Source organism: Copadichromis virginalis, linkage group LG2 (assembly GCF_057382275.1).
Source record: "Copadichromis virginalis isolate Kocher_CV1m ecotype Utaka linkage group LG2, C_Virginalis_male_GT1.1, whole genome shotgun sequence".
NCBI lineage: Eukaryota > Metazoa > Chordata > Actinopteri > Cichliformes > Cichlidae > Copadichromis > Copadichromis virginalis.
In genome coordinates, this window is record NC_140619.1 from 25,155,911 (window position 1) to 25,182,314 (window position 26,404).

Consider the following 26,404-nt stretch of genomic DNA (forward strand, 5'->3'; position numbering starts at 1 on the left):
CGAAAAATACTGCTGGCTTCCAGTGCGACCCCTCAGGCTCCTAGTAGATGCAGATATGTTATCAATTTGAACATCAAAGGTGACTTTTTTACTGAGTTATCATATTCACAAGATTTTCAGAAAACTTTACCAGTGGCCTTGACCTTGAGCTCAAGATCACCAGGATTCAAATTTGCCGAAGACTTTTAGTAGATGCACCTATGGTATGAATGTGAAAATCCTAGGTGACTTCCTTCTTGAGTTATGGCATTCAGAAATTTTTCAGAAAACCTGATCTCTGACCTTCACTGGGAGTCAAACTTGTCCGCAAGCTTTATTAGATGCGCCTTTGGTACGAATTTCTACATCACCTTGTTCTCAAGTTATCGCATTCACAAATTTTGGCGTCCACTCCACCCACCTGGCTGACAACAATACCCTGTCAGGCTTGTTACAGCTGATGGGTAAGAATTGTTATTTAATTGTTTTTCTGTTACTTAATTACTTTGGTGTAGTATGAATGGTGATTATGGGGTAGGTCTTTATTAGTAGAAAAAGCTGTAAAAGTTGTGAAAATACAGTTAAAAGTCTAAAATGTATATCTATATATATTCTCTTTTTTCAAAGAGAATATCAGCAGAATTCTGGCTGATTTGTTGGCCCAATTCTGGCCCCTGGACCTTATGTTTGACATCACTAATCTATTGCGTAAATCAGAATTACTATAAGTACTTTATATAGGGTCTTAGTATGTTTTACTTGTTATGTTTTGTTTTTTAACTTTACTGTTTAATTTAACAATTTCTCAAATTCAGTGAGAGGTCCTTATTCTAAAAATATGTCTACGTCCTAGAACGTTTTTTCCATTATTTAAATATCCCCATAGTCATTAATAGATGTGAATAATTTGCGAAAGCTCTTTCTCTAACTTTATATAAAGGTTAATGTAATCATGTATCAAGGTGGTGTCCGAATACATGCTATAAACTACAACTCCAATCCTGCTTTACGCAGTTTTGATGACGTTGCACGGGCATTTCCCATAGTAACCTTTCCTGTCTGCTTGCTGGTGCGTTTGCGCCTCCTGTCTTGAAAGCGAGGTGAAGAATAGTTTACTTTCCAGAGTTCAAGGTTTGGTGTCGGTGTTCGTTTGGAGTAAAGGCTTTTGCCGAGGCGTTAAGCCCCCTTTCTCAGAGCCAACATGCTGAACATGTGGAAAGTTAGGGAGTTGGTTGACAAAGCGTGAGTATCTTCTTATCACAGTACGGCTGTAACGAGTTATTTGTGCTTGTAGTTTACCTGTTTGAAAGAGACACGTACCCAAAACTTTGACGTCACGTCATTCTTTACAAGTTAGCTAGCCTGTATGCTACTAGCGAATTAGTTAACTGACTTTTACAAACACCATACTTCTTGTTTTAAGTGTGGGTGTCTTGTTTTTCTTACAGTTCTTCTTGCCTTGTCGTTCAGCTAAACTGTAACTAAAAGGATATGGTGTGACTGCGCTTGACATTTGTTCGTTTTCTCCGAAAGCGCATGCTAACCTGCTTGGCTAACAAGCTAATTATGTAGCCTGTTGACTGGGTGGGTAGCTAGCTGACCAGGCTAGCCAGCTAAGCTAGTTTGACAGCTCCCAGGCTGAATAATTAAACAATGGGTGTTTTTGGAGTTATGTGAAACAGACTTGTCGTCCAACCCCTGTTTAGCTGCTACTGCCTGGAAATACATTTTTAATTAATTAATTTAAGGTAGAAGTGCTTTACGATCGTCTTGACACTTGTAGCTAAGTTACACACGACGTTGTGGTAGTTGCACGAGAGCCCTTGAGTTGTAAGTTAAATTGTTCGTCGTTAAGTTACAATACAACAATTGTCTAGATTGTTGTAGATTTTCCACCAGCGTCACGCTAGCATACACATAAATACATAAATTAACACATCGTGTTAGTTTTAAAATAAAAACACACCCTTAAAAAACAACTACCTTTACACTTTTGGCTTACAATCATGTTGGTGGCAACTAGTTCCCAGTAAACGTAAGTGTGTGTTAAGAAGTTTGACCACAACTTACGACAGTTGTTATTTGAGTTGGCTTTACTGTTATTGAGGGTGCTTTATGTTTTTATTTATTTTTCTACTTAAAAGAGCCACTACAGAGTATTTATTAATGAGTGATCAGTCATCTGCTGGGTTTTGTAACTTGTTGGTGGATGTCAAGCTTTCTCCCTCTCTCTCTTTTGTTTGCTTCCGGTGCATTTTTGCATAGTTTGATGGGAGTGTTGGTCAAAGCTTCCATGGCAGTAATTTATTACCTAGCTTTATCAAAGAGCAATCCAACACCTTTGTTCAGCACATTTGTTCTCCTTTGGCTGCTGGTTTATTTTCAGCTGATGACTGTACTCTGAAGCTTTTGTAGGCTATTGCACAATTTTCTTAAAAATGTATTTTTATTTTTTGTTCTTTCAAGGGCTTAGTGGCTTATTGTGCACAGTCAGACAATAGTGTGTTAAGTCTATCCAAGAATGCAATCCTGTGGATGCACTTGACTCCCCTCTGTGTGTGACCTTCTGCAGCATGTTTTGCTTTTGTTGGAGCGAGTCAGACAAAGAAGGAAATATTTACTTTACAAAATTTAACTCAGTAATTCCACATTTGAAAGAACTTAAGTTTCAGTTGAGATAAAGGAGACGAGGCATAGATGTATAAAGATGCCGCAACTTGTAAAAACAATGGTCATGACGTGCCAGACATTCATTCATCTACACACACACACACCCAGAAGCATGTAAATTATTTACTAAACTTAATGTTATATAGATCACACTATCCTGCAGTATTGTATAAATACTGTATATTGTTGCATATATTTATTTTCTGATGCATCTGCACCATTTTTATTTTAACTTATAATATAAAGCAATTTGAATTGACAGACTAAAAGAGAGATTATTTTTATGCCTGAATGAGTGCGCCTTCATTCTAATCTGGCTTTATTTGAAATACTGGGTGGTGTAAGAGCTCGTGTCTTGAGACCTTTGAAATTGGGAACTTGTTGACTTGTTTTCATAAAGTGTCAATAAATGCTGAGTCATTAAGACTGATTGTTGCATTCTTCCTCTGATTAATCAGAGGGTTTTATGTGCATTTTTTTTTTGTTAAATATAATGAGTAAAATGCTGATTTGTTTTTCTTATTTTTTTAACTTTTGTAATGAGTAAAGTTAACATTAATATAAGAACTAAAGTGCAGTTGCAATGAAGAGCAAGGGAAATGCTTCAGCAGTATAGCAGTGGAAATATGTGTGATTGTGTGTCACTGAGAGTATCACAGCTTCCGTTTTATCTAGCTGATATCTAGAACAGCAGCAACCTCTGTGTGAAGATAAGCAGTTGCATCAGTGCCTTTTATTTTTTTGTCTGTCATTCATGCATGGCAGGTTAGCATTTTCCCTAACTAGCTAGAGAAATTCTGGATATATAAAGTTATAACTACACATGGAGTAACCAGAATCCTTTGAAAACTCTTGGATATAGAATGTTTGAATGTCTGTCTGGGACTTTTCAGCAAATGTTGACTGTGATCCATGGTTGGGCCCAGAGGCTTATTTTAATTAGCTGTGAAAGGACTCTGGCGTGGTAATTTTCAAATACTTTTCATGGCTTAAGCCACATTTTACAAAAGAGAGTATGTTGTCAGAGTTGTAACCATACCCTGCAACTTTTAGCAATGCAGTCTGCCTGAAAACCACAGAGAGGGTGTATCCTTGTTAACAATATGGCATCAAATCAGTGTTGCTCTGTCAGGCGCTGTGCTGTTTATTGCTGATGTGGCAGTAGTGAAGGAGGAGGTTGTAGAAATTTCAAATTGCTTATTTGCCTTGCCACATTTTATTGCTAAAGTTGCAGCAGGGCCTGCTTACTTATTTTAAAGATGATGCCTGTATGATTATTGATCATAGTTCTGCGGTTCTGTAACAAACAAGTTAATACTCTAAATCTGAATAAGGTCTCAGGTTGTGGCTCAGTTTTACGTTGCATATACAATTTGGGATAGTGGCTATACTGCTTCCCTTAATGCAAACACTGCATTAAGGGATAACCAGTTTATCCAGTTATGACTGAATAGATGCCAAATGACATGTTAAATTAAATCCCCTTACACAAACGGCGATTAGTCAAATAAAGATGCAAAATCTCAATTAAAAAACACAAGGACACCATTGTCAAATAATGCACAGCAGGTGATGTAAATAGAAATTACAGAAGCAGAAATGAACTTTATAAAAAAAGGTAAAGAAAAACTTTATAAAGTCCTTTGCTTTTTTCAAGATCTTGGTGGAACCCTTATACACACTGAAGCTAAGACGTGATATTTTTTTCTTTCCCTTACAGAATGCTGGCTATATTTTTAAGTAGAAACAAGATTTGTAGACTCTAATCCTGGATAAATATAAGGCAGAGTTTGATTAGCCTTTGTTAGTTCTGTACTGATTGTGATTGCGTTTTTTACTTCTTTAGTCTTTTATAATATACGAAGTCCTATATATTTGGAACACAGATTTTAGCCTGAAATGCTTAGAGAGATTCATTGTTTTGATTTCTTCCCATTTGAGTCTCTGATTCCTGTTGTACTAGTTTCTAACTAGAGCTCAAAATCAGTCAGCAACTCTTGTTTTATTCATCGCCATTTTAGCCTGCATGTATGTGTTTACACTGAACGCATTGTGCATTTGCCTGTGTGGTAAGCTGTTTTAGGTTTTGACAAGGAGTTATAGAAAACACGTGATCCTTTTGTTCTTTTAGCCTTTAAAAGGGCACTTGTGGTTGGCTTAAGCATCTTTAAGTCTCTGATTTTATATGATTTTTGTACTGTCATTCATGTTGGTCTTGCTGGGCTGAGGTGCAGGTGCATACTTTGAGCAGAAATGACAAATAAAATGTATTATAATTGAAGTTTGTTTTTGTTTGTTATTATAGAACCAATGTGGTGATGAACTACTCCGAGGTGGAGTCTAAGGTGAGAGAAGCCACCAATGATGACCCCTGGGGACCATCAGGACAGCTGATGAGTGAAATTTCTAGGTAAGGTTTGTTGTTTATTTCATTTATGTTTTACTGAAAAGCACCCACTGTAAATAAAAAGAAAACCTTACATCCCTTTATCTGCATTTCCATGAACATTATTTTTAAAGATCAGGCTTCTATGACAAATCCAGCTCTTACTGGATTTTAAGCCTCCTCGCTCATCAAAACAGGAAACAGGGCTTCTTTGAAAGTCAGCAGAACGTTTCTGAATAAACAACCATAAACAATTATAGTTTAAAAGTTAAGCTGTAAATTACCTGCATCTGAATGTCTAAGAACTCCCGTGAACTACCTCTGATGTGTCTTACGTGACTTTCTTTAAGTGCAGAAAGCTTTGTCAAAAACGTATGAGCCCCGAAGTTATGAGTGACACAGAAGTTTCTAATGACTCATTTAGAAGCTGTTTTTACAAAAAATGGTTTTTGATGTTCAAGCGTCCCGTTTGACCTCAAGTCTTTTCCTGCACAGAACTGCAAACAATGAGAATATTAAACCCCCAAGTGTTCATTGTTGATTATTTATCATATTCAAAGTGGACATCAGTGTTTGAGTTCATCTGGCTTTTACTGTTCATGCTTTCTTCTTATGCAACTATGCATACACAGATATGCTTAATTGCAGATATGCTTTTTTTTTTTTTTTTTTTTTTTTTTTTTTTTTTTAACATGAAAGTAAAAAGTCTAATTCCCCCCCCACCCCTCCGTTTTTTTTATAAACAGAGCCACCTTCATGTATGAACAGTTCCCAGAGGTGATGAACATGCTGTGGGCCCGCATGCTGCGGGACAACAAAAAGAACTGGAGGAGAGTCTACAAGGTCTGCCTCAGTGCTGTTGTAAAATGACACAAACGCATGTTCTTGCATTAATTGTGAAACAAGGCTTGAAGACCTAAGTGCTGAGAACATTTTTCATTCTGTGGAACACTTTGGACTTGCTAAACTAAAATTAATAGATTTGATTTAACTTTAAAGGCCTTTCTCCTTACTTTTAGCAATAATCGGGTATCAGCAAGAACTTTAAGATTGGGTTAAGCTTTTTTACAAATAACCTACTGATGGATTTCACTCAGCAAGAGATGTGAAGACAAACCACATTGTTTGAAACACTGTGATTGAGAGTAAACGAAAGTCTGACACAAGAATCACAACTTGAACAAACTGGGTTAACTCCAAACTTGAAGTTAAAAATAAAATCTTAAATCTTTTTTTTAATTTCCCATTTTGTTTTTTTCTTCCCCCCTTCCCTTCAGTCTCTATTACTGCTAGCCCATCTCATCAGGAACGGGTCTGAAAGGGTTGTGACTAGTGCCAGAGAACATCTGTATGACTTGAGATCACTAGAAAGCTACCATTTTGTAGGTAAGGTATCATTCTGGTCTTCTTTTTTTTTCTTTTTTTTTTAATTTAGATCTTAGATGGCTAGACATTTTGTTTGCTGAATGTTGTTGTAATGAGGTGAAAAGTTCTGTATCAACAACAGCTTTAATGTGGGCTGCAATGAATGGAAGGAGGAAGGAGGCCCTAAGCAGTGCTTAGTCCAGAAACTCTTAGCATACTACTGTAAAGCTGCTTTCAGTGGCCCAAACCATGTGTGTATTTTAGACTTTGTTTAGAAGGAAGGACACAATAATTATTATTCTTTGTCTGTGTCTGGATTTTGTGTATTACTGTTGTAATTTAATCAGTTTTGTTATTCTTTCTCCTTAAATTGCTACCCTTAGATGAGAATGGGAAGGACCAAGGTGTGAATGTACGTCAGAAGGTGAAGGAGATGGTGGAGTTTGTTCAGGATGATGACAGGCTTAGGGAAGAACGGAAAAAGGCAAAGAAGAATAAAGACAAATACATTGGTGTATCCTCTGACAGCATGGGACACAGAGGCTACTGTAAGTCCACAGATGTGCACATTTTGTAAATAGAGGTGTTGGGAAAAGAGCAGCTGGAACTGATGTGATTACTTTTTGGTGCGGAAGTATAACCTGATATCCTATGATGTCCAACTCATGTTTGCTTCTCTTTTTCCACTAATAGCGGGGGACAGGTATGACTCTGGTGATAGAAAGTGGGATGATGACTGGGAGAAAAAAGGGCCATTCCCCTTCAGTGATAAGCTGGGGGAAATCAGTGACAAAATTGGCACCACCATTGATGACACCATAAACAAGTTTAGAAAGAAGGACAGAGACGACTCACCAGATCGATTCAGGTAGGATACAGCCTCCGATCTGATGCAAGGAAACTAAACACAAAAGGAAAGTTTCTTGTTGCTATTTAGGACAAAGACATTTGAAGATGTGATCACAGAGCTTTGTGTGTTTCTTGATGGGTAGAATGTGTACAATGATTGTGTCTGGTCACCTTACCTCTCATGTTGTTTTTGTCCCTAGTGACAACGAGGAGGACAGGGGTCGATCATCTCACAATGGCCAGCAAAGAAAAGAGTTCAAAGATGAAGAGGAGACTGTTACCACAAAAAGTCTACAGATTGTCCAAGCAACAGAGACGACAGCAACACGGAAGAGAGGAGGGCCATCCAAGAAAGTAGACCTTGGGGCCGCAGCCCATTACACAGGAGACAAGAGCCCAGATACCACCGCCAAACAGGTAGCAATAGCGCTCTTCAACAAATGAATTGAGAGAAGATTTTATTGATATGAGGCTGGTTATGTTTACTCTGAATCTTGAGTTTTTAGCTTTCTTATTTTATTTTTTTGGTTGTTTGTTTTAATTCCAGATGCAGCCAGCCGCAGCCCCTCAGCCAACCAATGCTGCCCTTGCTGATCTACTGATGGTGGACACAACACCTAGTCAGCCTGCTGCCACAGGTATAATGTCACTAAGTTTGAGAAACCTTTTGTGAAGCACACTTATAACCTGTCTTATGAGAAGATTGATGAGACTATTATCAGTAAAAAAAAAAAAAAATTTCCAGTAGACAAATTGGACAGGATCCTTAAAGAAACTGATGGTCTCTGCCCAAAATGAAAAATACCTTCCAGTCACTGCAATTGTGACATACCAGTAAATCCAGGACTAACCGTTTTAGTTCAGCGTTACAGTACCACAAAGAAAAAAACTCCAGAGTAGCTGCACGAACACACTAGACTCTACTGAAAGTGTGGTGCCCAGCTGCTGATAGCAGCTTCCCATTTTTTGGGGACAGCAGGAGGAGGGAGTTGATGTATGGGAACTAAGTGCACCAGATGTTTTTGGAGGAGTCCCTAGGGAATGGAGAGGGCAGAAGCACTGAACAGATGTTTGGTCCCCTCCACCTATTCACTGCTTCCCCCTCCCCTCCCTCCTACACTTCTGACACTAAGGGAATGCTAACTATGGTGGAATGACACCTGGAGCTCACTTGTTTTAAATTTATTTCTGTTTCTCAATGCAGGCCTGATCGGTGGATTTGCCGACTTCTCCTCACCTGCTGCCTCTGCTGGACTGTCCTCGGGTTGGTTTTAAAAGTTTTTGGAGTGTGTGTGTGTTGTTGGTGTGTGTGTGTTGTTGGTGTGTGTGTGTTGTTGGTGTGTGTGTGTTGTTGGTGTGTGTGTGTTGTTGGTGTGTGTGTGCATGTCTATGCTGTCCTGTTGCAACCATACCACTAGAATATTCAGAGGGATTCTGGAAGGGAGCCCTGGCCATATGGAGCCTGCTACCTGCTCTGCATAATAAGAACAGACACACATCAACTCCTGTTATGGATGACAAGGAGATGGGGACAGAGGAAGAAGTTGGTGGGGGTGGAGAAAGATGAGAGAGACTGAGAGAGGGAGAGAGACATTAGGCCAGGCCAGTTCAATAAAAATTTAAAAAGAGCCATCAGTGGTCACTGAGAATGTCCTCAAAAACATAACCTCTTTAGCTTTCTATTGTTTACTGTCAGGCTCAGATTTGTGATTTTGCTGAATCAAATATTTGCACGGCTCACAGTACAAATATCACTGTTTCGATGGCAAATAAAGACACTCATGCAGCTGTCTGTTTTTTGTTTTTGTTGTTTTTCTGCCTTTCTTGTTGCAGCAGCACAACCCTCTAACCCCAATGGAGACTTTGGAGAATGGAATGCTTTTCCTGGAGGTCAGATGCCAGCATCTGCTCAGACTGGCAACATGAGTGGAAATGACCTTTTTGCACCCATGAATGCAGGTCCTTCTGTTGCCACCCCAACTGCTGCCCCGGCCCCAGCTTCAGGCTCTGGTCTTGCCTCAGCAAACCTGTTTGACTTGATGGGGCCAACACAGTCTCTCACCTCCTCTCAGAGCCTCAGCTTTAGCATGAGCAACACACAGAGTGTGAGCACCACGGTCCTACCCCAGTCTAAGTCACAGGTATGCATGATTGCACTCATTCATACACACATCCTTGTTAAATTATTGATTGTTCTACACATCATTACAAGAGTCCTATCGGGTGTAAATAGAATACAGGTGGAATCAAAATCTCTTGGGTCACAGACTCTTAGGCTTCATGGATACAGAGCTAGAGATATGGATTAGTGTGTGGTATATAAAGCATAGCATGAGATATGAGACATTGCTAGCTCCAATAGTAAGTTCGAGTGATTAGATCTGGATTTTCCTCAGCAATATTTTTAGATCTTGTCAATGCCGAATCTGAATTAAGCATGTTTTTGTGAATTCAAAATGTGTACCTTTTATCGTACCACATGCTTGTTTGCTCTTGGCCTACAAATTCAAATGCTGTGCAAAATTTCTTTCACATGCTGTTTATAATAGATTAATTCCAGATGTGACAAGCTAGATAACTATTATCACTAAGGGTCAAATACTTCCATTTATCCTCTTACTCCCACTTTTTAACATTGCACCTTGACCTCCTTGTGTGATGGAGACATACTTCATGTGATTGAAAGACAAAGGACAAGCGGGATGGTGGAGAGTTAATGTGCAGCCACTCCAGATGCTCATCTTCCCCTGAGACCTTTCCATAACCACCCACTCCTCATTTTACTGACACCGAATGAGAAAAATGAGATTTGAGTCACAAAAACATTAAAAGTCCAAGGAAAGTTCACATATGTTGACTGTATCTTCATGTAAAAAGGGTGTTGACCTACTTTAAAGGGGGGAAGACATTCACCTCTTCCATTTCGTCTATTTATTTTAAATGATATGTTTTTATTGAGTTAAGAAAGAGACTCGGGTAGATTTCCCTCTGTCGAGGTTAAGTGGGTCATGCTAAAGGTTTAGAGGCTTGAATAATGAAGTAAAAACTGCATCTCAATTTTTTTATGAATTTGGCACAAATGAGCTCTTTTTCTAACATTTTGCCTGCTTGTTTATCTGTGCCAGCCCCTCCAGACAATGGGGGGTCCTCTTCAACCACAGCCCATGCAGTCTCTCCAGCCTGTTCAGCAGGGAGTGTCATCTCAAGGTGCAGGAGCCAAAGCATCCCTTCCATCCACCTGGTCAGATCACTCTGTTAACATCAGCCTGGACTTCCTAGGCCCTGGAATGCAGCCCCCCAAACAGGCCCAGCCCAGTCTCAACACTCTCCAACAAGGTGAGAGGATTAGTACTTCAGATCTGACATGAATGGCAACAACCTCACAGTCCAGGTTCTGGCTTAAGTCTTTTTAAAATTTGAATTTCTCTTTTGTTATTTCCAGGCAACCAGGCACCCGGCAACATGCTCTCCCAGGGATTTTCCAATATGAGTCTGGGACCTACAGCTGCCCGACCTCCTGTTAATCCCATGATGCACCCTGGTGCTGGCATGGGGATGGGAATGGGCATGGCCCCCAATCAGGGCATGATGGGAATGGGGATGAACATGGGGATGCATCAAGGTGGGATGAACATGGGGATGCATCAAGGTGGGATGAACATGGGGATGCCACAGGGAGGTATGACCATGGGGATGCCTGGTGGGATGGGGATGGGGATGAACCCTGCGATGGCCCAGCAGCCCAAACAAGATGCTTTTGCTGACTTTGGAAATTTTGGAAAGTGATGGAACTGGAGAGCAAAGATTATAAGAGGAGCAGTGGCAGTCTCCCTCTCCGTCCACTGGTGAAGGATTGTTAAGAGCTGCAAACAAAGAGTACTTGAATGTCAATAATGTCAACTATCATAATACCAACACCCTGCAATCTCTTTTTTATAGTAATATGATTTGGATCTAAGTGAATGAGTGTGTGCGTGCGTTTGAACGAATGATCTGTCAGGTCTGGGTTCATGGTCAGGCACTCTGATGATGGTGTGCCTTGTAGGTTAGTTGTATATCAGTGAGCAGAAAGAAGAAAGTGCCACTGAGAGAATGTCAGGGGGATTTGCTTTATAACCTCAATCAAATGAAATCACCAGAATTGCAAAAAAACACAACTAGCTGCGTTTGTTTTCCTTTTTTCCTTTTGCTATATAATGTCGATAACTTGATGAATCATGAATTTCGATAGCTTGATCTGCCATTTTAACTTCCTAACAAACATTGAAGGATGTCAGGTTACCTCTTTCTTTAATGTCATCGTTCTTCCTTCAACGTGTAAATAGAAATCTGAAGCCCTAACAATAAGTTATGAAGCTCATATATGAGAGGCAGTGACAATGTGAAGAATTGTATCATGTAGACCAAATCTGATATGAATTAAGAACTATAACAAAGCACATTGACACCTTCTCTTTGTACATAAGTATCCAGACTTCAAATGTGCCTGCAGCTGGAGTAATTAATTATTTGCAGTGAACGCTATCAATTGAATTTGAGGAGTTGCACCTGCAAGACCATGAATTTGCCTTTCTTATTGGTATATAGCTATATTTTTCTTCTGATAATTATAATCAGTTAGCATCCAAATGAGATAATCAGTAGGTAGAAAAGCCTTATACAGGAGTAGAGTGCCTGAAAGACCTTTGCCTTTTCTCTTCAGTCAACCTCTTTGAAGGCGACAATGTGACTGCAGTGTTGAAAATAGCTGCGAGGATGGAGTTTTTGTGCTTGGTACAAATATGCCTGCGCCTCAAGCCAAGTGTACTGTCTGTACAGATGGCGGATGCAGTTGTTTCACTAGTTCTGTTTGTTCATCTGATTCAACTTTTTTTTTCTTGTTTGTTTGTTTTTGTTTTCAATCTATTAAGGCCAGTGAGAACTTCAGAGCTACAAGACACCAAGATAAATTCATTCAAACCTCAAGTGTTGATTCAGACTGTTAAGATTGTAAAATGCAGCTGTCTGTTAGATGTTCATCAGTGCATTTTGGTACACGACACCTTCCATGTTGATTAATGTTGCACATTAAAGCAGGAGCAGGAGTCCTGAAAAGATTTTCTGTCATAGCCACCATCAGTCCGAGTCTGTGTGTTTAGTGACTTATCAGGTACAGACGATTGTGTGAGAGGAAGCACTAACCTGCCGTGTTTCAGATCAGCATGTTGGTTGGATTGCATTTGTGTCATCGGGTAGCACATCATGAACAGTCCCATCCAGCTGTATGCCAGTTTCGTTATGCTATAGATGTACACAACATTGCACTTCAGTGGTTCAAGTGCCTGCCGGTGGTTGCCTCCTGATCCTTGTGATGAGTGATAGATAATCAAAATTGAATCTTGACTGCCTGACATTTTTGGTGTGTCGACGCTGAGATAAATAATTCACTGACCACAGGAGAAGGCGGTGGATTCTGCAGCCTCAGGAGGATTTAAGTTGTGTTTTTCTACTCTCAACCCTCCTCTCAAGGGCTCATAAGGCTGAGCACACTAACACATAGTAGCCTTGCATCGGTGTCTGAAGCATTAAAATGACCAAAATCTGTTTGCTGTTTTTAGTTTTGTTTTTTTTTTCTATTATATACATATATATATCCGTAGAGGTTTGTTTTACGCATTTTCTTTTCTACTTTAAATCCTCTTGGTCCTCTCAAAAATGGGATTGTTGAAACACTAGTATATGCAAATGTAAGATCATGGAAATCCTTCTAGAAAATGAAATTTTGCATTATTCCCATTTTGATTTGATTTACACATCAAGATTCTTTATCTACAACATTAAACAGTTGATTGAAATTTGCTAATGGTGTGTGTTATTTGGTGTGTTGTGTCATTAGCCTCATTCAAAACTGCTTCAAGCAGCAAAAGTGAAGCATCTGCACTTGGCTTGGAAATTACATTTACTTGATGGGAGTTTAATTTGTGCCAGTAATGAGACGGTGTTCAAAAGGCCGTCTGTAAATCAAAGAGAAAAGTTACGCGCTGCCAGATGCATTATAGCTCAGGTAGATCCCCCAGCATTTTATCTTTTTGCCGGCCAGTCACAAGGACTCCTGTACCACTTCAAATCTTTATTATGGATCTCTTATAACACTGATATAATGTTTAAAAAGGTCTTTCAAAGTTTTTCTCTGGACGCTTTTCTGCTTTTCAACTCCTTTTCAGTCCAGTACCTGACCATTTTCAGAGGAATGTTATTTTTTCCTCTTGTGGTCAACAAGCAACTTCACAAATAATCAGTATAAAATTAAATTTTTAAACACAGTTTGAGAATTTATTTTTTGCACCAACAAGGTTATTTTCACAGATCTATAGGTGAAAACCTGACATATCGCAGCATAGTGTGTCCTTAAAAATTTTAAAATGAGAAAACTGCTCAAGTGGAGGACAAAAGGAGTGGAACTAAACTATAGATTAACAGTATCTGAAAGTCATGTCCTTAAAAACTAAAGAAGTCTGAACTCTTATGCAAGCAGTCCTCTGAAGCGTAGAAGTGGTCATACCAAATATTTACCTTAACGCTTGTTATAATTGTGCAAACTCTGATTTGCCTTGCATATTGTAACCCTGTATGTTTGCACGTTTGAATAAACCTGTTTCCAGGTTTCTTAGCAATATATAAAGAAATGAGGTGACTCAAGACTTTTGCACAGGACTGTATTTCAATTGTTAATCCAAACTTAACAGTTATAACTCTAGCTCTAATTTTAGCCAGTGAGTTTATCACTTTTTGATCATTCAGCTTGTCCATTATTGCTGATTAAGTAACTTTTCTTGTGAAACCAGTTGTGGTCCACGTAGGTCTTTAATTAACTGTACTTCTGTTTTCTGATAAGTTGAGCTAATTCCAATTTACCCGCCGGGTCCTGCAAAGGTAGCCCAGGCTGAAAAAACACTGATTATAGAACACAAGAGAATAAATCAAGAAAGCAACGAGCCAGCTGCAGCTCCTGAGCTCAACACATGCTTTGAACCTTTTGCACTTTCAGACTATCGGGACTTAAGGAATGCAACAAAATCCTTTTGGTGTTACAGTTAAGGAAGCGCTGGATTCTTTTATTTGTCAAATTTATAGTCTCTCCCAGTGCAAGTGATGGCCTCATTACTCTGGTATAACACACACAAGAGACAGATGTTGCAGTTGTTGCCACAATTAGACCACACAATCAGTACTGTGCTCTGCTCACACTGCATCAGGGATTGTTGGAACACACTTTTGTGACAAACACAGCTTGCATTAAACAATTGACCCCATTTTTTCCCTCTCTGGAGAGGCCTTTTAAATGGGCTACACTAATAATATTCTGATACATTATATGAAAAGTAACGTTATATACAGTAAATGAATAAAAGCTCACCTTACTCATAGAACATGCCCCACTTATGACATAAAATATATGGAAAGAGGGTCAGTCTCTAAACAAATTAAGAGACGCTGAAATGCAGAAAGAAATCTGACGCAGACCCAGAAACATTGCAGCGACGGTCGTTCTGTGCCACTCATCATCCAAAACTAACCTCTGTCATTTAAAAAGGAAAAAAAAAATGCAACATCTTTACAACTTCTAAGAGATGCAGTAAATCGTGCTTTTATGGGTAATGTGCCCATTAAAGAGTAAAAGCAATCTAAGACGTCAAGACAAATGACAGCTTTTGAGTGCCATCTGCAATCTCGAGCTTCACAAACTCAATTATTCATAATGCATTTATGAAGTCCGCTGAGACTGCGCTGTCATTCCCATTCAAACTAGCGGGGAAATGCAACATAAAGGGACAAGCTCTTTGAGATGACAATGGCCTGTTCGATGGCTCTGGTGTGTTTATGGTGCCACCTGCTGGGAGACAGCCATTTCACTGGGTTTCCTTTACAGGGTGTCAAATAAACTAAACAGGCAAAAACAAAACACACACAAACACACTTTTCTGTAATTACAACTGGAAAGCTTTTATTTATCAAAAGCAAAATCATTTCTCTGGTGGGCAAAGACAAACCTCCATATCAATATGATAGAAATCATCAGTCTGTGATCCATCTGAATCTCTAGAATTTGTCAGTACTAGTTAGCGCAGAATGCTCCAAAAAACCCTGCATTGTTGCCCGGGATCAATGTAAGAGTGAAAATCAGAGCGGCTGGGGGTTAACCAGGATGACATTCTCGCCACGGATGAACAGCTGGTTGATGTGGCGCGTATGGACCTTGCCGTACGTCTTGGTTTCTTTCTTCTGGCGAGCCTGTGGACTTTGGACCACGAGCAGTGTTTTGTTTGCATCCTTTTCGGTTTCAGCAGCTCCTGACAGATCTGAGTCTGCTGTCCTGCTGTCTCCTCTCACACCAACGGCAGGAGAAGAAGAACGACTTTCTGGAGTCTCTTTGGGAGAATCTGCAGGCTGCTTCTTCACCGACTCAGCACATTCAGAGGTTTCCTGGAGACTTAGCTTCTCAAAAAGCTGCAGATACAAAGATTTGATCATTCTTAAGATTTTCATCCAACTGAACCACATAAAAGCGCTCCGTGTGCTCTATATGTATATGTAAAAAGACCTTTACAATTTAAGCCAGCAATACTACTGTCAGCTTGCTTGCAAGCATTTAATCAGCAAAGCACAGATAGCTGTTATTATGAAGTAGTCATTAGAAACTAAATGTTTCTAGCTTTCCTTAGAAAATCGAAGGACAAAATTTTACTCATGTGTGTGTGTGTGTGTGTATATATATATATATATATATATATATATATAGAATGAAAACTCATCCATTACCCGTGTAGTGGTGAGGGCTTTCTCATGATAGAAAGCCTCTCCAAACAGAGGCTCTCTGTACGTTTCATCCACATCCACCATCGCCTGACAGCGAGAGATAACCAACGATTAAGATACGAAATTTGCGTAGTTCAAGAATGCCACATGAGATCACTGACCATGTTCCAGAACTTGTCGAAGGCCACGACAAAGCCAGAGCACACTCCCCTCAGACCTTTGAAAGTCCTGACGTGAACTTTGACTCTTATCCTCTCCTCCACGCAGCGGTACAGCTCCCCCAGAGGACTGCCTTTACACACTGAAAACACAAGACAAGCAGGTCGCACAGCTGCTTCTGCCTATTATGATAAATGATACAGGGAATTCAGCTAAAACTGATGCTTCTTTAAAGTAACAAGTAATGCTAAAATTATGAATAAAATATTTTAAAAATGAAATATATATATATATGTGTGTGTGTAATGTTGTAATGTGGTTTTCATTTTATTGGGGGCAAAGGGGTTATACGTAAACCACAACTAGGAACCTGCCAACCAAGCCATTCTGCGTCTTTTATTACTCCAGTAGTCCTATTTTACTGGGACATTTTATTTTATTTGTCGGTTTATTTGGGGTAGTCTGTCAGTTCTTAGTGTATTCTAATAAATACAAATATCGTATTCTAGTCCCTCCTAAAGTTTAAAGCGGCTCAGTGAAACTGCCCAGGCGGGACTAGGTCTCCAACACATTACATGATGAGTGTTGAACCTACGGGGCATTCTCGTCAGGACATTTTTCACAGGTTTCTGCCTCCTCTTCCTCCGCGTCGTGCCGCTGCTGCTTTCTCCCTCCTCTGACTCAGATACCGGGTTGTTCACCATGAGTTTCTTCAGCCTCTCGATGCGCTCCAGGTCAACCACGCCTTTCATCGCCTTACGCTGCCTTTTCTCCACGTTCTCCGGTTTAGCTCTCCCGCGGCCGCCCTTCAGAAAGCTCTCGTACTCGGCCACGTTGTTGAAGCACTTGATGTTTGGGATGGGAAGCTGCACTGTCGGTGAGTACAAGGCCAAGAGTGGATCAAATTTATCCGAGCAGACGTCCAGTTTATCTGCGCCATCGTCCTCGGCTTTACTGCCAGCCTCCGGCGCCGAGGCCGGGCTGGAGCAGGGTGCTGACAACGTCTCCTTACTGTCTGAATTTACACTTCTTTTTTCCCTCTCCTCCATGTTCAAAACAACCGAGGAATTCTGGGTATTTTGTCGTGTTTATCAACTGGACTACAAGTCCCATAGCCTCCTAGATGTACAGTATCTAGTTTAGTTTCTATTTAGGCACAAGATGGCGCTAGAAAGCAAATTACTTTCGTAAAATCTTTAAAACTTAAAAAAAAATTCCGCAAAGCATCCAAAAAAATTGAAAATTGAAGCATTATTTTTAAGGTGGCTGAAGAAACGGGAAATTATTTGCGTTTTATTTTAAGTCTACCGTAGCTCCGAAAATTTGTGTTCCGGGTGATTGTAGTTCCTCTACGACACAATTTCTGGGCGGACCGTATACAAACCAACGTGTTTGAATGTGCGGAAGAGAATTATTCTTATTATTTAGATATATTTAGTTTATATATTCTCTAAATAGAGAACTGACATACGTATAACACAGATCATTTTAATAATAACACTTTCCATCATTTGAAGTTATTGAATTTAGTTTTTTATATCATAGTAGTTGTCCGTTTTGACTGAATATTTTCCCACTGTTGACATATAATTTTCGCTCCTTGTGCTTTCTCTTCAGGATCATCCCAATGCTAATTAGTACAGCGAGCAGATTTGGTGTTTCGTGCTGTTCTCTTACACCTTCGGTCCGTCTTTTCTCCAGATCCAGTAACATGGCCAAAAGTAAGTTTGAGTATGTGCGCAACTTCGAAACAGATGACACCTGTCTGCGGAACTGCTACATTGTCGTGAGACTGGATGGTCGCAATTTTCACAAGTGAGTATTCTTCATTTGCGCTAAAACACCAGGAGCTATTTGAATCCAAATTGTTGTTTTGGCGTCTTAATGCATTATGTGTTTCAGGTTTGCAGAGCAGCACAAGTTTGCAAAGCCCAATGACGACAGGGCCTTGGGGCTGATGACAAGGAGTGCACGCTCTGTCATGGAAGAACTGGAGGATATTGTTGTTGCCTATGGCCAAAGTGATGAGTTCAGCTTTGTTTTCAACCGGTCTTCTACCTGGTTCAAAAGAAGAGCCAGGTGCTGATGTTTTACATAATGTTGAATAACATCATTTTCACACAGACATCTTCTAGCATTTTATCTGACTTCATTTTGTCCCCTCTTTTCCTTACAGTAAGCTCATGACCCACGTGGCCTCCCAGTTCTCCTCCTCGTACGTGTTTTACTGGAAGGAGTTTTTTGAGAATCAGCCCCTCCTGTACCCTCCGGGATTTGACGGACGGGTGGTCCTATATCCTAGCAATCGTAACCTTAGAGACTACCTTAGCTGGAGGCAGGCAGACTGTAAGTGCAAATGATGCTCTGAATGGTAAATCACACATTTGGCGTGGTGGAAATATGTCACATTGTGTCTCTGTTTCTTTAAGGTCACATAAATAATTTGTACAACACAGTGTTTTGGATGTTAGTGCAAAGAAAAGGACTCAGCACAACACAGGCAGAGGATCGCTTAAAGGTGAAACACAATTGATTAATGTATTTTTGAGTGTAAACTGGCAGCTGCAAGTGCTTATTAACAGATATAAGTATTTGAAAAAGGTATCATCAAAAAAATCATATTAAGGTAATGCCCACATATTTAAGGTTGTAAGCATCGATATGTTAAAGACTGTCGCTTATAGTCAAGGTCATCCACACAGTATTCAAAGTGTACCATGTCCCAAATGACACACTGGCTTCTACCTACCAATAGATTCCAGCAGCATGTTTTGTAGATCCATATCAGCTGATCATGTGTCAGAAAAAAACAACAGTGAATGCTCACATCTCTCAAAATGTGCCATATAAAGGATAATTGATTGCCATACTTGGTGATTTTTTTCTTTCTGGCTACAGATACGTTATGGTAGGTATAAAGCTTTTCAACTACGAGTATCTGGTCTCCTAAACAGCATCAGGAACAAGCTAGTGGCAGTGATGGCTGGTGCTGATATAGTTATGTATTATCTATTACTTGTAAATTAAAAGGTTAATTTAGGGTATTGAATATTGTGAATTAGCCACAGTAAGCAAATCTGCCCTTTTAACATTTCCTAGAAGGAAGGTGAGGTCCCAAAACTATTAGGAAAGGGATTATTTCCATTATTTCCCCACACGCTATAGAAAACTGCCAACCAGAAACAAATAACTCACCAGACCACCAAAAAGCGAGGAAACAGGCGATGAGCCCCCAGTTGGCACAATATGAAAAAGGCATCCCCTTCCCCTGAGTCCCAAGTAGCCATAAGAACAACTTCTTAGTTATGTATTAGTGTTATATTTATTGAACAACAGATTTCCCAAAAATCAGAGTATAAAATGAGTGAGCCAAGACCACAATAACAAACAAGTAGAGCTATCCATCAACACAAACTTACATGACCTGGCAAAAAGTAATAAACCCAAATATATAAGTTTACCTACCCGGACTGTGAAAATGAATAAATTGGTTGATTCGTTAGCTAAGAATGTCTTAATTGTAAAAATTCATCTATCAGTATAATTTCAGTTTAAAAACAAAACAAACATCTTCTCCATTTAATAATATCACTTATATACTTACACAACACTTGGCTTTAGGGGCTGATAAGTTTCAAGGTACTATTTCTGATATTTCATCCGAGTAAACAAAGAGGTTATTTAAAAGATGTAAGCTTTCAGCTACGTCATTGTGAACAATTTATTACTGTGCATTAAAATAGTGTGTACAGGAACAGGTCTGTCACTAGCTATGACAGCTGCTACAGACTGACGCAGCTGTCCTCTGGAAATCACCTCATTCTTGTGGGGGCTGTCTGGAACCAGCTGATGGGTTTTGGGTGGATGTTTAGGCAGCATGAGTTATTTATTTATACCTTATCCAACATTCATGGTTCATAATTCCTACGTAATAATAACAACAACAAATAATAACAAAAAAATGACAGAGTGGTTTACTATTTATTTCTTGTTGATTTTCTTCTAGTTTTAATTCCAAAGTAAAAGAAACAGCCACTATATATAACCAGCGGTTTGGTGGGCGGTGGTGTTCCTGTCATGCTTTTGTTGTAGCTGTTTATAAAACTGTACTATCTAAAGACCATGTGAGGGATTGTGTAGCTACACACCTAAGTTTGGATGTCTCACAGTATTTCTGCCTTTTTCAGGGAACATTGGCTGGAGATAAAAATGAGATCCTCTTCACAGAATTTGGTATCAACTACAACAATGAATCTGCCGTCCACAAGAAAGGTACCACCCTCATCTGGGAAAAGGTGAGGTGCTCAAGAAGGGTTTTAAATCTATTCCCCTATTCCGTGGGCTATCTACTAAACTCAAAGGATAGAAACAAAGTATAGATCCTATCACGCAATTATCAGTCCGATACCGATACAGGCATTTGTGTCAATACTATTGATATTTTGATCAGTCCACCCACCTCCATTCATCAGGTTAGGTATGCCTCTCAGTGAAGTGCAGGGACACGCTGATCCAATCAGTGCGGTACATGTGCAGCCCTGGACATCCATGGCACGAAATCTATTATTGCTTAATCTAATGTGCATGAACGCCACTTGTCCCTGTAAGAAATTGGACTCAGTCTGCATGGGGGTTCAGTACCTAGTTAATATGTCAGAGTTTTTTGTTGGAATTAACCAGACGAATTGCTCCACCTGCGGCAATGCACCAAATTCTGTGTCAAAAAGTTAGGGCAAAACCTTTTAACAGTTTGAGGTGACGTCAGAACCTGTACATAGAAGTTTGTTGTTGTCCAGAAATTGAATCCAAGGTTTAAAAAAATGCCTAAAAACCTGAATTCTTTTAAATAGCCAGCAGGATCAACTCTTGTGCTTGCATAAATCAATTCCCTTGTTATGAGGTTTCTCATTCACATCACGTAGACATTGCTTAAGATTTGTCTGCCATATTGGACCAGTAGGGAAACATGTGTATTCTTCTACTGGTTGGCAGTGGAGTACCTGGAGGTTGCTGGATCTTCCTTGGTGAAATATTTGCAAAGAAGATGCTGCACCCAAAAGCTCATAGTGATTGCTTTGGTTGCTAGCAGGTTTCCAAGGTTGCCTGCGGTTCTTCCTGTTTGTCCACAAGCTTTTGCTAACTACTAGCGTAACAGTAATAACTTGAGAAAGTGTGACGCAAATTGGATAGGGGGAAGATTAGCCTTCAAAGTAAAAGTCGCACCTTTTGAAACTTTGAAAGTCCTACCTTAACATAACACATTGTTTTATTTATTTTTTTAAGTTATTCCCAAATTTCCTGTGAAATAGATGTTAAAGCAGGGTATGCATTTTAGAATGGCTGCCTTATGGTTGATAGATTGCTATTGTATGGTGCAACATCAGTTTTCTTCTCCGTCACATCCACCCCTCACTAGTTAGATCAGGATTTATAACACCAGTCAAAATGCCTCTCTCTCAAACTCAAAACAGTAGTCCACAAACCAGTGGGCCATGGGTGTGACCATATTTATATAGTCTGTGGTTGTTTTTGCATGTTTAAGCACACTAACGGCTCGCTTTTTCAAATGGTGTCTGTTTTTCTTCTTGTTAGAAGCAGTGAAGTCTGAGATTGAAACATTAAAATCACCACACTGCCTTTTTTCCCCTTTATTGGTATTTCTGTTGTTGTACATGAAAGAGAAATGTCAGCAGCTGCATACACTTTTTTTATTGCACATGACCTCACATTGTGGATGGAGTGCAAGAAGCCATTTTTAGAAATTTCCTTTTCATGTAATAGTAGCAATTCCTTTAATAGGACATTTATTTATGCAGTTAGATGCTCCTTGGTTGTGAAAGGGAAATTTAAACTCACACAAAAACAAAGAAAAGGAAAGAAGAGATTTTCATAGGATCAAATGTATAAATAAATAACAAAGTATAAATCACTGTAATGTGTAGTGTGTCAGGCTGCCACTTGCTGTGGCACTGGATGTAGACCTGACACTAACTGCAGGAAACGCTGGTTTCATAGAAATTTAAGTTAGGTTGCATCACACTGCACCAGCTCCTCTGAGGGTTTTTTTTTTTAAATGCACTCAAAACCAAATCCCACAAAATAATTTTACAGGATTTAGGTACCGGACTGATTGATTATGTACTGCTTATCTATTCTCCAAATGTTGAACTACTTATATTAATCAATTTTCTCATTTGTCTTATCTAGCGAGATGAGACTGTCATTAAACGCACAAAGCTGCCAAATGGGGAGGAAAAGGACATGCCCGTCACACGTAGCAGGAGGAGGGTAGAGGCCTACCATTGTGACCTTATAGGAGAGCAGTTCTGGGAGGAGCACCCAGACATCCTGGAGGATGACAACTGCTAACCGAACCTTTCCTGTTGAAGGAGAACAACTCTGAACGCATCTGACCTCGGAGGTGGTCGGAAGCGGACCCTTTTAAGCAGCCACTCCAGAGCTACAGCTTTATATTGACTTTGTGTCAAATGACATGTTACCCATGAAGATCCAATGTATTCTTACTTTCATATATAAAAATGTTCCTAATATGTTGGAACTTCCCTTCTTTGACTGCATAATGATGTCTGTCATGTTTAAAGAAAAGCAGATGTGAGTGTTTTAATAGTGTGATATCTATTTACTCCTGCATGTGGCTCTCCTAAGGTTGCCTTTCCTAAAATATGCCCTCATCTGATACCATGAATGACATTTAGAATACTACCAACACTTGATCTTTCAGTACGTTTGACATATTTTCTCTTGGCCTCCTGCTCTTATTACTCAGGGGTATTCAGCATGTGTCAAATCTATTTTACCTTAAAATTCTAATCCTTGAGTTTTAATACTACTTCTGCAAAGCATTCCCTTGCAGTGTCCAGTAAGAAAAGAAATAAGCAGAGTAAAGCAGAAATCAATACCTTGACAGGAACTCACGGCCTTGTCTTGAAGCCAGCTTACCATTTAGAGACGTGAATGGGCTGCACTGTCATCGGAGCTAAGAATACCTCACACACCCTGCATACACTTTATCCTTGACATGTGCGCTGTGGGGTAGTTATCATCACACTTATAAATGACCGGCTCAGTATGAATGGCTGCTGGAAGCCTACAGTGGGGCAAAAAAGTATTTAGTCAGCCACCGATTGTGCAAGTTCCCCCACTTAAAATGATGACAGAGGTCAGTAATTTGCACCAGAGGTACACTTCAACTGTGAGAGACAGAATGTGAAAAAAAAATCCATGAATTCACATGGTAGGATTTGTAAAGAATTTATTCGTAAATTAGGGTGGAAAATAAGTATTTGGTCACCTCAAACAAGGAAAATCTCTGGCTCTCACAGACCTGTAACGTCTTCTGTAAGAAGCTTTTCTGTCCCCCACTCGTTACCTGTATGAATGGCACCTGTTTGAACTCATCATCTGTATAAAATACACCTGTCCACAGCCTCAAACAGTCAGACTCCAAACTCCGCCATGGCCAAGACCAAAGAGCTTTCGAAGGACACCAGGAAAAGTATTGTAGACCTGCACCAGACTGGGAAGAGTGAATCTACAATAGGCAAGCAGCTTGGTGTGAAAAAATCAACTGTGGGAGCAATCATCAGAAAATGGAAGACATACAAGACCACTGATAATCTCCCTCGATCTGGGGCTCCACGCAAGATCTCATCCCGTGGGGTCAAAATGATCATGAGAACGGTGAGCAAAGATCCCAGAACCACACGGGGGGACCTGGTGAATGACCTGCAGAGAGCTGGGACCAAAGTAACAAAGGTCACCATCAGTAACACACTACAACGGCAGGGAATCAAATCCCGCAGTGCCAGACGTGTTCCGCTGCTGAAGCCAGTGCATGTCCAGGCCCGTCTGAAGTTTGCCAGAGAGCACATGGATGATACAGCAGAGGATTGGGAGAATGTCATGTGGTCAGATGAAACCAAAGTAGAACTTTTTGGTATAAACTCAACTCGTCGTGTTTGGAGGAAGAAGAATACTGAGTTGCATCCCAAGAACACCATACCTACTGTGAAGCATGGGGGTGGAAACATCATGCTATGGGGCTGTTTTTCTGCCAAGGGGACAGGACGACTGATCCGTGTTAAGGACAGAATGAATGGGGCCATGTATCGTGAGATTTTGAGCCAAAACCTCCTTCCATCAGTGAGAACCTTGAAGATGAAATGAGGCTGGGTCTTCCAACATGACAATGATCCAAAACACACCGCCCGGGCAACAAAGGAGTGGCTCCGTAAGAAGCATTTGAAAGTCCTGGAGTGGCCTAGCCAGTCTCCAGACCTCAACCCCATAGAAAATCTGTGGCGGGAGTTGAAAGTCCGTGTTGCTCGGCGACAGCCCCAAAACATCACTGCTCTCGAGAAGATCTGCATGGAGGAATGGGCCAAAATACCAGCTACTGTGTGTGCAAACCTGGAAAAGACCTATAGTAAACGTTTGACCTCTGTTATTGCCAACAAAGGTTATGTTACAAAGTATTGAGTTGTATTTTTGTTATTGACCAAATACTTATTTTCCACCCTGATTTACGAATAAATTCTTTACAAATCCTACCATGTGGATTCATGGATTTTTTTTTCACATTCTGTCTCTCACAGTTGAAGTGTACCTCTGGTGCAAATTACTGACTTCTGTCATCATTTTAGGTGGGGGAACTTGCACAATCGGTGGCTGACTAAATACTTTTTTGCCCCACTGTAAACTAGTAGGAGCCTACTGTATGTTGTTACTTTAGGTGGACTCGGTTGCAGTTGATATTTTTGGTTCTGTGACCTTGTTAAAAGCATTTAGCTGTACTGTATTTTATGTAATTAGAATTTAACTTTCTAAGCACAGATGTGGAGCAAATTCTAATACGGAGGCCTTTTTGTTTCAAATATACAGCGGTCATTATCTAGAATGACTTCATGAACAATTATATACAGATACAGTTATATAGTAATTAAAATATCAGCATATACTATATTATACTGTATGTTACTTTAATAACATATATAATCTGCCTGCCTGAGTCATTGGCAAACAGTCCGTCCAGTGGTTCAGCGTGTGGCCTAGAAAGTTCAGATAGCAGAACATGTTAGAACAAGTGGTGCAGTTATTTAAAGACAGCATATGCAATGCCAAACATTTACTCGCAGGTCTACTAAGTTAGACAATAAATTCAGGAGTGACCTAAATTGTAAGCTTGTGTTTATTTGGGTTTTTTTTTTGGTTAGTCCTTCAGTTCTGATAAGGTTACTAAGCTACTGGTAAAATGGCCAGATGGTGTGTGATAACGCCAACTAAATTTAAAACACAGTCATTAGGTCATTTAAAAAGGAAAACACACACAGCCACTGGACCCATGTGGGTATTTTATGGCATTTTTCAAAAGGTCTAGTAGCTCATTGTCCAGACTATCCTTTACTTATAACACTGAAAGCTTTTTTTTTAATTAACTGAAAAACAAAAGAAATTTCTGTATTGCATAGTGAAAAAAATCTAACTTTTGTCATTTAATGGTTTATTTATTACCTAATTACTTTGGTGTAGTATGAATGGTAATCAGAGAGGTCTTCATTAGTAGGAAAAGCTGTAAAACTTATGAAAATACAGTTAAAAGTTCAAAATTTATACCCTCCTTTACATTTTCCAAAGCAGTCCAGAGATTCTGGTCCCCGGGCCTTACATTTGACAGCCCTGTTGTAGACAGTAGCTTTTAATCTTTAGCAGCTGTCAAAAAGCTTTACATTTGAAACTAACATGACTCTGCAGATGTCCTAGTGATGTCATCAGGAATGTCTTAAATTGGAGTCTAAGTACATTACCAATTTTAATTATTTCATAATAATTGTTCATAATTATTCTAAATAATTATGAAAAACATATATAGCACAGCTAATGTACACTTATCTTTTCATTTATATATTTTCAATGTATAACATGAATGCAACAGTCCATTGTCTAGCCTATGGTGGCATTAAAGGTCCATAACTTGTTCTGAGAGACACTGCAATGGATAAGCATGTTATAAAAAGAGAACAACAGAAAGCCTCCATTAAAAATTGTTTTGGTGGAAAAGAAAGTGAGAAATGAAAATAGTAGTCAAATAATGGGAAGTACATTCTTATTAATGTCTTTTGTCCTGTCTTCCTCCTTTTACCTTTAACTGGTGGCGCAGATGGCTGGCGTGGTTCTGGTAAA

At 39.7% G+C, this 26,404-nt stretch overlaps 3 protein-coding genes across 7 annotated transcripts; 2 read left to right on the plus strand and 1 right to left on the minus strand.

Annotated features, from left to right (window-relative positions):
• The first annotated feature begins 1,014 nt into the window (after positions 1-1,014).
• clint1a (clathrin interactor 1a) lies at positions 1,015-13,087 on the plus strand. 2 transcript variants are annotated; one of them, XM_085475029.1, is made up of 12 exons: positions 1,015-1,221; positions 4,955-5,059; positions 5,782-5,878; positions 6,313-6,421; positions 6,784-6,948; positions 7,094-7,268; positions 7,450-7,666; positions 7,797-7,887; positions 8,454-8,513; positions 9,083-9,390; positions 10,375-10,585; positions 10,692-13,087. In XM_085475029.1, exons 1-12 carry the CDS (start codon positions 1,181-1,183, stop codon positions 11,033-11,035), a joined length of 1,923 nt encoding a protein of 640 aa, XP_085331155.1. In that variant the 5' UTR covers positions 1,015-1,180; the 3' UTR covers positions 11,036-13,087. The 2 variants fall into 2 exon arrangements, with proteins under 2 accessions (XP_085331155.1, XP_085331163.1); XM_085475037.1 differs by having other exon boundaries at positions 9,086-9,390.
• Positions 13,088-15,157: 2,070 nt separating this feature from the next.
• On the minus strand, positions 15,158-17,350 carry lsm11 (LSM11, U7 small nuclear RNA associated). The gene is made up of 4 exons (XM_085475050.1): positions 16,800-17,350; positions 16,207-16,346; positions 16,049-16,132; positions 15,158-15,736 (listed from the first exon to the last, which is right to left on the minus strand). Exons 1-4 carry the CDS (start codon positions 17,251-17,253, stop codon positions 15,410-15,412), a joined length of 1,005 nt encoding a protein of 334 aa, XP_085331176.1. The 5' UTR covers positions 17,254-17,350; the 3' UTR covers positions 15,158-15,409.
• Positions 17,023-22,755, plus strand: thg1l (tRNA-histidine guanylyltransferase 1-like). 4 transcript variants are annotated; one of them, XM_085475072.1, is made up of 7 exons: positions 17,023-17,081; positions 17,906-18,019; positions 18,107-18,283; positions 18,381-18,550; positions 18,634-18,722; positions 20,392-20,499; positions 22,412-22,755. In XM_085475072.1, exons 2-7 carry the CDS (start codon positions 17,916-17,918, stop codon positions 22,571-22,573), a joined length of 810 nt encoding a protein of 269 aa, XP_085331198.1. In that variant the 5' UTR covers positions 17,023-17,081; positions 17,906-17,915; the 3' UTR covers positions 22,574-22,755. The 4 variants fall into 4 exon arrangements, with proteins under 4 accessions (XP_085331198.1, XP_085331213.1, XP_085331189.1 ...); XM_085475087.1 differs by having other exon boundaries at positions 17,024-17,081; positions 17,822-18,019; XM_085475063.1 differs by lacking the exon at positions 17,023-17,081 and adding an exon at positions 17,538-17,602 and having other exon boundaries at positions 17,822-18,019.
• Positions 22,756-26,404: the final 3,649 nt, after the last annotated feature.

Bases quoted from the DNA above. Each gene is read 5' to 3' on its own strand.
- lsm11 (XM_085475050.1), bottom strand. From the start codon at position 17,253: ATGGAGGAGAGGGAAAAAAGAAGTGTAAATTCAGACAGTAAGGAGACG. The intron at 16,347-16,799 runs GTAGGTTCAACA...TTGTGTTTTCAG, and splicing joins TGTCCTGACGAGAATGCCCC to TGTGTAAAGGCAGTCCTCTG. The intron at 15,737-16,048 runs GTAATGGATGAG...TTGTATCTGCAG, and splicing joins AAGCCCTCACCACTACACGG to CTTTTTGAGAAGCTAAGTCT.
- clint1a (XM_085475029.1), top strand. From the start codon at position 1,181: ATGCTGAACATGTGGAAAGTTAGGGAGTTGGTTGACAAAGC. The intron at 1,222-4,954 runs GTGAGTATCTTC...TTGTTATTATAG, and splicing joins AGGGAGTTGGTTGACAAAGC to AACCAATGTGGTGATGAACT. The intron at 7,888-8,453 runs GTATAATGTCAC...TTCTCAATGCAG, and splicing joins TAGTCAGCCTGCTGCCACAG to GCCTGATCGGTGGATTTGCC.
- thg1l (XM_085475063.1), top strand. The intron at 18,551-18,633 runs GTAAGTGCAAAT...TGTTTCTTTAAG, and splicing joins TAGCTGGAGGCAGGCAGACT to GTCACATAAATAATTTGTAC. The intron at 20,500-22,411 runs GTGAGGTGCTCA...TGTCTTATCTAG, and splicing joins CCACCCTCATCTGGGAAAAG to CGAGATGAGACTGTCATTAA.